Source organism: Enhydra lutris, unplaced genomic scaffold, assembly GCF_002288905.1.
Source record: "Enhydra lutris kenyoni isolate GAN:26980312 unplaced genomic scaffold, ASM228890v2 scaffoldscaffold13, whole genome shotgun sequence".
Classification (NCBI taxonomy): domain Eukaryota; kingdom Metazoa; phylum Chordata; class Mammalia; order Carnivora; family Mustelidae; genus Enhydra; species Enhydra lutris.
In genome coordinates this window covers 5,935,189-5,943,994 of record NW_019154097.1, presented here as the reverse complement: position 1 = coordinate 5,943,994, position 8,806 = coordinate 5,935,189, and the positions used below count along the sequence as shown (strand labels likewise).

Below are 8,806 nucleotides of genomic sequence, written 5' to 3'. Positions count from 1 at the left end.
GAGGCTTCACAGTCTTCTTCCTGCCTTCGTGATTATTTTTCACAATAATGCTGAATGTGTATCACACAGCAATCTCTAGTTTAGGGTGTTGTCCCATTGATAACAAAATGTATTCAAGATATCTAAGGTATGGCACACTGGAAGCCCTCACTAAATGAGGCTAGTAATAATTCCTTTTGTCAGTTGGGGAAACTGAGGCCCAGAGCTGTGCCTATAAGAGCACTGCCAGGATTCAATACCTGGTTGAGTTGAAGTCCTGAGCTCCTTCCTTTAACTTGCGAACCTATAGATTATGCAGCTCTTCACAGAGCTTTCTGCTGGTAAGAGTGCTCAAGTCCTGTTTAACATCATATAATGTTTATTATTTCAGTGTCCTACGGTTCCTACTTTTCATGGCCACAAAAGCACTTCAAATCTATGTTTGAGAGCCTTATTTAAATGTTATTCAAACTGGTTAACTGATTAGTTAACAAGTAACTGGTAACAAGGAGGAAGAGAGTATCTTCTCTTCTCCCCAAAATTGCTTTCCTCTGATTGCCAAGATCTTAGGTACCTAACACTCTCATTCTGCCCCCTGATGCTTCTGGGTAAAGGAGAGTAATGGGGGGGGGGGCATGCAGACCCACAACTGATCAGGAGTACCAGAGGGACAAAAGGACCCCTTGAATGGGCTCTAGTAGCCACAGGTGAACATCTAAGCCAGCTTTGGCCTGGACAGAGAAGCCAAAGGAAAAAGACATCCCATGGGTATCTTGAAATCAGTTTTCCTGGAATCTGAAAATGAATTGTAGGAAATGGTTTCACCCTAGAAGAGGCATCCATGGAGTCTGGGGGTTATTACTGACTTTTACCGAGTATTCACTAGATTGCTAGATTTCTATGCTGCAAAGCAGGAGTTCTTAATACGCAAAGAGAAAACCAAAGCACAGCGGGGTTAAGTAGCTTGTCCAATGTCCCACTAAGATTAAGTGGGATTAACTGGCTCAACTGGGATCAGTGAGAAAGGTACTAACTATATTCCTTTTGCTTGAATATTATTCTTAAAAAAAGGCAAATCTGACTCAGGGTTTTCATGTTTGCCGTTTTAGATGTTTACAACAGAAAAAGGGTGCGGTATTCAAGTGTGCAGTCAATTTCTGAGGAAGCCCAGAGCACACACTGGTGGATTGGGGTCACCAGGCAACTAAGGGACTTACTGCCACCTAGTGGCAACCTGTGCCTGTCCCAGCGAGGCAGCCAAGAATACTGGGCCTGCGGGGGCGCAGGTCTGTGCTACAAACCAAACCTTATGAAGGTAGAATCCATCAAATACATGTATTCACTCCTATTTGTGAAGGTTATTGTCAAATCAATGGGATCTGAGCAGTCAAGACCATTTTTCAGTGACTTCCCCCCCAACCTTCCTCCCTCATCCCTATCATCTTAGGAGAATTTGTGAGTTCCTCTTGCTACTATACCCCCAGGGTGAACTCCTAGTAGGGTACAATTTCCTGAGGCCAGTCTCCTTATCTGTATTCCCCCTGAGGGTCTGTGAGCATCCTGACCAGGGGCAGGGACTTGTCTTATTCATCTTTATACCCTAAGTGCCTACACATGGCCTGACCTAAAGGAGGTCTCCAATGAATGTTGGTTGAATGAATACAAGTGAATGATTTGATCCAAACATGTCATCACTCTGCATGATCCAGGCCAGGAATGAAGCAGCAGTTTATTCAAATACTCTAGTAAACATTTTGGAGGGCTGGGCAGAGGAATGGAGGGGCTTCTCAGGAAAGTGTCCAGGGTAGGGCGGGTGCCCAGGCCAGCAGCCCGCTCATAGGGCAGCAGAAGCCCGGAACTTCTGGGTCAAACAGAACACGGCAGCCGTGAGGGCCGTGCACTGACGGGCCAAGAGTTTCACACTCAGGTCGTGGTAGCCTCTCTCGCAGGTCAGCTTAGCCGCCTCCACGAACTGATGGTACGTGTACACCACATCCCTCAGGTTCCCTGCCGCCTCTCGGTGGCGGCTGGAGCAGCGGCTGCAGTCTGTGAACTGGAAGCACAGGCTGGCCAGTTGGACCAAGTGCTGGAAGGTGTCCCGCACAGCGCCCTGCATCTCTTCGGGGGACTGGTCCATTCGGATCACATGTTGACAGCTCGACAGGAGCTTCTGGGAACCCATGCAGAGGCGGCTCCGGCTTTCTAAAAAGTGCCAGCTGCACTTCTCGGGGGGATGTCTGTTCCCATTCCCCCAGAAAGCTTCTAGAATATCTTGTAATTCCAGTAAGCTCTCTGTGAGTTGCATGAAGCCCTCTGGGCTGCTGGCAGGGACAGCTTTCAGCTGTCTCAGAGCCCTGGAGCAGTACTCTGGCCAGATGTGGCTCCTCCTCGACAGGGGCTCAGCGCTGCAGCTGTGGGCCCTGGCAGGCCTCCAGGGCAAGGCCAGCCGGCTGCCTGCAGAGGGTGGTGAGGTGAGGGGGGCTGTGGGGTGCACTTCCAAGTCCCTGTCTTCTTCCTCTGCATCTGGCTGCAGGCCCCGGAAGCATGTAGCATAGGAGAACTGGCAGCTGCACTGCTCCATCCCAATCCTGGGGGCCACTGTTTCATTCGCACCCACAAACCCCAAAGACGTGGCCATCCTGAGGCGGGCAGGAACTTTAGGATGGCTTTCTGGGGCAAAACACAGGAAAGACTTCTCATCAGGAAGGCTGACGCTAGGGATTTTGCTTTTGTTTTCTGACAGGGAACAATGGTTTGAACCTTCTAAGTGGGGCTCCTTTTGGGGACATGCTAGTGCCTTTGGCAGAGAAGGGCCTGGATTAAAAGAGATCTGCTGCACAGGGTCCCTAGGGGTTGTATCTTCCCCTATCACATGGTTAAGTGGCTTGGTCTTGACCCTCTCCAGAGGGAAGACTGATGGAATGGTCTGGTCCCCAAGCAAGAAGTCAGGGTCTAAATCCAGCTCTTCCAATAGCTTTTGGTCTTGAGCCTGGCAGCCTTGGCTTAGGGTTTCTCTGCTTTGTCCTTTGGGATCCGTGGGGGAATGTGGCAGGATCTGCTCAGTTTCTGTTATAAGAGACTTCAAGGAGAGGGATGCTACTATTCTACCAGCTGGGGCACTGACACCAGTAGTCTGTGGCACAGCATTCGACAGGTCACCCTTGGCGTCACCTGAATCTTGCCCAGACCCATCATGAAATAAGCTGGTGCCATTTTTGTTTGTAACTTCTCCGTCATGTCCCAGGGGTAGCTGTCCTGGTTGTTCCTCCTCCATAGGGAAAGAAGCCGTCTTCTCTCCTGAATTTATTTTACATTCACTTCCAGGCGTGACTGGAGGAGACAACGGAGGCTCTGTGCATTTGGGGGCAGTTTCTTGCATAGGATTTGTAAACAGAGAACCCAGTCCTGTTTCCAACTGGACTCCCCCCAGCTCTAGAGTGTCTGCTGGAGAGGCATCACGTGGTCCTGGGCTAATGGGCAGGCAGCCTCTATCTGGGTTTGGGTCAGCACTGGAGAGGGAGGAGGTGCCGTCCCCAAGCTCCAGGGTGAGTTCTTTGGGGGCATTCTCATCCGACTGTTGAAATGAAGACAAGGTTTGGGAAGGCTCTGCCTGAGCATTATCTGCACCAGATGAGCCTGGGTTGGAACAGGGAGGGGTATTTGCTGGGGAACTGGCAACAGTGGCAGTCGAGGGGGCATCCCCAGAACTCTCTTTATGGTTGGGGTCAATCCGGAGGCGGATGGCAGAAATAGAAGATACTCGGGAATCAATGACTGACTTGGTTTCCATGGTCTCGGGCTCCATCTCCATGACCCTGGAGGCTGGGTTTTTGCTCTTGGTCTTTCTCAAGGGGCCCAGCAGCCCCAGAGCCTTTGTCTCTAGGAGGCCGGGCTCACCGTGCATGTCCTGCAGAGAGGACACAGTTGGGGATGGTGCGCTGAGGGCCAGATAGGGCTCCCTGTTGTAGTAGCACACGTCGTCCACACTCTTCAGGGAGGCTGAGGGCACCAGGGGAAATGAGACCTGACAGGTGTAGTCCGTCTGCAGGAAAGACCTTCTTTTCCTCAGTGTCTTGGCATACTTCTTCACCCCTCCCCTTCTGCTTGGTTCTCTTCCATTTGGCCCAGGATTCAGGCTGTCCTCAGGGACATAAGTGCTAAATTTATTCTTTAAGCTTGTGGCACTGGGTTCTGCAGCAGGAACAGCTCTGGGCCCTAAGAATCAAGAAAGGAAAGAGTACATGAAACAAAGAAAAACAAAGAGACTTAGAGAACTTGGGCTCAGGACTCAGGGTTGCCTGGGTTCAAATCCTGGCTGGGCTAGGTAACCTTAGGCATGCTAAATCTTGACCTCCTCAGTGTACTCATCTAATAAATGGGGATAATAATTGTGGGAGACATTTTTTGATTCTTGGTTGCCCACGACCCATTTTATTGTCTTTTGGTCACAGTAGTAAATGAAATAAAAATCAGTACCAAAATGAAAATGAGGTGAATAAAATCTCCCCAGTGGTTAGTCTGTTGGAACCCTTCATGACAGCTCCCTATCCACAATCAGCCAAGTAGCCAGATTTAGAACCTAGAAAGTCAGCCACAAATTTCCTAGATTCTTGCACTTGAACACATAGATTTAAAATAATAATAATAAGGGGCACCTGTGTGGCACAGTCGGTGAAGTGTCCGACTCGTGGTTTTGGCTCAGGTTGTGATCTTGAGATCATGAGATTGAGCCCCACATCAGGCTCTCTCTCTCTCTCTGCAGAATAAGTCAATAAATCTTTAAAAAATAAAATACTACTACTACTACTACTACTACTACTACTACTACTAATAATAATAATAATAATAAACAGAGCCCATCCTTTGCAGCCGCAGTCTCCTGATAACAATGAGGAATCCTGGGCCTGGGTGGCTCAGTGGATTAAAGCCTCTGCCTTCAGCTCGGGTCATGATCCCAGGGTCCTGGGATGGAGCCCCACATCGGGCTCTCTGCTGTGCGGGTAGCCTGCTTCCTCCTCTCTCTCTGCCTGCCTCTCTGCCTACTTGTGATCTCTGTCTGTCCAATAAATAAATAAAATCTTAAAAAAAAAAACAATGAGGAATCCTGTCACACAGTCTCTGGGCATGGTTAACTGCCAGCTCTTCACCTTTGCTAGCAATTCTTTAAGCTATCTGACATCTTTCTAACACTCTTTCTTTGTGCTTACACTGACCCAAGTCAGTCAGTGCCTGTGGTAATGGGCAGCACTGCACTCCCACACAGGTTCAGTGAAACGGTACATATCAAGCTCCCAGAACAAGGTCTGTGTTTAACAGCAGGTCAGTGACACAAACTGCCACCACCCTTGGTCTCATGGCCACTATGTGTGAGGATTCTGAAGGAGCTTTCCCTTCACAAAGAGTGTCACAGTTCCAGCCACCCGGGTGGCTCAGTCAGTTAGGCGTCTGACTCTTGGTTTCAGCTTGGGCCGTGATCTCAGGGTTGTGGGATCGAGCCCTGTGTTGGCTCCGTACTCAGCACAGAGTCATCTTGTCCATCTCCCTTGCTCTTCCCCCCACTTACAGGCTCTTTCTCTCTCTCTCAAATAAATAAAATCTTTTTTAAAAAAATCACAACTTCACAGGTGTGAGGGGTTTTGTGAATACCAGGATGGACCTTTCTGAATTGAAAAGCCCTTTGTGAAGAAGTCCAGGGAATTGGCCAGAGGGAATCAGGATCATATCCCAGCCCTTGAGAATCTGAGGGCTCTTAGACCAGTAGTTTCCAATCTGGCTGCACCTCATTAAAAACCTTATCAAGGGGTGCCTGGGTGGCTCAGTGGGTTAAGTTTCTGCCTTCGGCACAGGTCATGATCTCAGGGTCCTGGGATCGAGCCCCACATCGGACTCTCTGCTCAGTGAGGAGCCTGCTTCCCCCCGCCGCCCCGCCCACCGTCTGCTGCTCTGCCTACTTGTGATATCTCTTTCTCTGTCAAATAGATAAATAAAATCTTAAAAAAAAAAAAACTTATCAACTCCTAGGCTGCTCCTTGCACCTCCTCAGTTAGAATATTGGGGGCTACCACCAGAAAGGTGTAGTATTTAACCTGGTCCCTTGGGTGATTTTGATGCCCACCCATGTTTTGGAACTGCTACCCTAGGCCACCTACAGCCACTCACCAAGGGTGTTTCTGAGGCTGAAAAAAGGGAGAGGCTCCCATGGTGAGTCAGAGGCCAGACCAAAACTTAGGCTCAAAGGTTCCAATTCTGGGCCCTCTCCCCAGCTGCTCACTGACTGCTTGTGAGACAGGGGAGTGTCCAGTATGGACATTATGTCTAGCTGGATTCCTATAAGGAAGATCTTGACTGATGGTCTCTGTTGTGCCCCTATCTCTTGACCCCTGCACAATGGCCAGCCCAGCAAGGCAAAGCTGAGGGTGTGGATGGCAGTTGGCTGGGTTCTTTGGAGAACAGTGGAAACCTGCTCATCAGTGTCTCCTTCTCTAGGGGTCCGGTCAATTAATGAACTCAGGGTAGATGGCAGAGTGTTCATTCATTCATTGAGCAAAACTGCCGGATACTATGTGTTGGGCACACAGGGCTGAATGTGAAACATACAGTTTCTATACTCTAAGGAATTGTTTTTTTAGCAAGGAAGAGAAACATCAACACAAAAATCACACAAATAAATAGACAATTATAGACAGTGCTAAGGGCTAGGCAGGAAGTCCCCAGGAGGCTATGAAAACATAGTCCTAGTCTTGGCAGTCTCGGTCATGTTTCAGAGGAAGTGAATTTCCAGGTGGCGTCTGATAGAGGAGTGGGCATTAGCAGCCAAAGATCTGGGTGAGGTGTGTTTTAGGCGGAAAGGGCAACATGGCAAAGGCCAGAAGTAGGAAAGAGCATGGCACTCTTCAAGAACAGCAAGGAGGTCTGTGTGGTAGGTGTGCTGAAAGAGGGCTTGGGAGGAAGGAGAGAGAGAGAGAGAAAGAGGCCATGTCACAGAGGACCTCGAGGGGCCTCATGGGAGCTACTCAGGATGGCCTCTCTCCCACCAACAATAGGAAACCTCTGGAGGGGAGGGAACAACAGGAAAGGACTTCTCCAGCTCCTGCTGGGTCATCATCAATGTCTGTGTATTATTTTCCAATTTTTTTCCTTCAGCATGTAGAGAAAGAGAGAGAGAGAGAGAGTGTGTGTGTGTGTGTGTGTGTGTCCTTCGAGGATCTCAAGTCAACTCGGGAAGTCACTCTATGTGGAAAGACACCCCACACTCTTTGTGGAGGAAAGGATAAGGAACCAGAAAGAAACAGGACCAACAGATCCCCTGCCTTTTCTTATGTCTGAGTCTCTTAAGGGGCCTCCAGTGGCCTATCAGGTTCTTCTTGCTTCAAAGCCTCATTTAATGTAGCGTCAGTCTCAATGACATAGCCACTTCCCTCTGCTGAGCGCTCTGTCAGACCTTTTTCTGTGTAAATTCTGTCCATCTCACAAGGCCCGTCCATTTACCACCTCTTCTGGGAAGCCCTCCTTGATTCCCATTGTTGGTTAGTGCCTCCCATCTCTGCTCGCCTACACTTCTCTGAACCTCCCTTGCAGCACTGACTTGAAGTTATGACACTTATAATTTGCCCCCCGCCCCCCAAACAGCCTTGGGCCTTCTCAAACAAGGACAAGGACCCTGCTTTACTCGTGTTTTCCCTTCCAGCTTGGTCCCCACTCCCGCTGGGTGTTCAGGAGCTGCCTGCCCAGTCTGGAGACCTGCTCGGGAGGGCTCACCTGCGAGGGCGTCTGGGGGTGTGAGCTTGTCAGCAGCATCATAGTATTCCTCATCCGAGCTGCCATCCTCCAAGGCCAGTGGCAGGTGTGGGGCCAGGGCTTCCAGAGCTGAGCAGGGCTGGGCCTCAGTCCAGCCCTGCTGAGCCCAGGCTGGCAGACCCTCACCCTGGCGGGAAGCTGTGCTCTCTGAGCTGTCGCTGAGGTGGCTAGCCAGGGAGACACTGGAGCACAGGCTGTAGTAGTCAGGCCGGCTGCCCTCATAGAGCCTAGGGTCTAGCCTGACTGTACTCAGTTCTGGTCCCCAGCTGAAAGTGTCAGGAGCGGGACTCTCAGGAAACTCTGTCTTTGGGCACAGAGGACTGGCTCTCTGGGCCAGGTCCAGGAGACAGAGGAAGCCCCTGGTTTCAATCCTGCTTCTCTCGTCTTGGCTGTTGGAACCAGGAGTCTCTGGGAAGCCCGGTGCGCTAGAGCGGAAGAAGCCAGACCTGCTGGAAGAGCAAATGTCCAGGTCATCCTCCTCCAGGGCCTCCATGGACTCACTGGAACCACTGGTCCTGCAGCCTCGGCTCTCCGTGTTGGCCGAGTCGGATGCCTCGGACTCGGCGCTGTCTGTCATGCTGGCCCCGGAGATGCTCGGGCCCCTCCTGGCCACCTCAGGTGTGGAACTGTCCCCAGGAGGTGGCTCCTCTTTGACACGTGGTCTGCCGGGGCCCAGCTTCGGCAGGTGTCCGCCGCAGAGGGGCTCAGGCACGCAGTCCACTTCAGAGGACTCCTCAGAGTCGCTGCATGCCCTGGACTCATAGCCTGGAACGCAAGGGACCCCGGGGGTTATGCGACAGCATTCAAGGACTGGCGGAGGCATATGTCCTCCCGCACCTCATTCTGCCTGCCCTCCCATTCGCCAGAGCGGCCAGCCCCGATCACGCTGTACCGGTTGACTCAGGACCCACGGGATTCCCGGAGCCCATGTCCTTCCCACATATCGACCTGAAATGCATAATGGAGACAGGACTGCCTCCGAGGACAGCTGTGTGTTCATGGAAACCTGGAGGTTATGTGGCTGGATTTC

At 50.9% G+C, this 8,806-nt stretch overlaps 1 protein-coding gene across 1 annotated transcript in view; it reads right to left on the bottom strand.

Annotated features, from left to right (window-relative positions):
• Positions 1–1,690: 1,690 nt before the first annotated feature.
• The window catches only part of LOC111146316 (FERM and PDZ domain containing 1), a 49,768-nt gene continuing 42,652 nt past the window's right edge, over positions 1,691–8,806 (bottom strand). Inside the window, exons 14-15 of the mRNA XM_022501822.1 lie at positions 7,738–8,541; positions 1,691–4,194 (exon numbers count right to left, since the gene is read on the bottom strand). Coding sequence (XP_022357530.1) covers positions 1,814–4,194; positions 7,738–8,541 — 3,185 coding nt within the window. The 3' untranslated portion in view covers positions 1,691–1,813. The remainder of the gene's footprint in view (positions 4,195–7,737; positions 8,542–8,806) is intronic.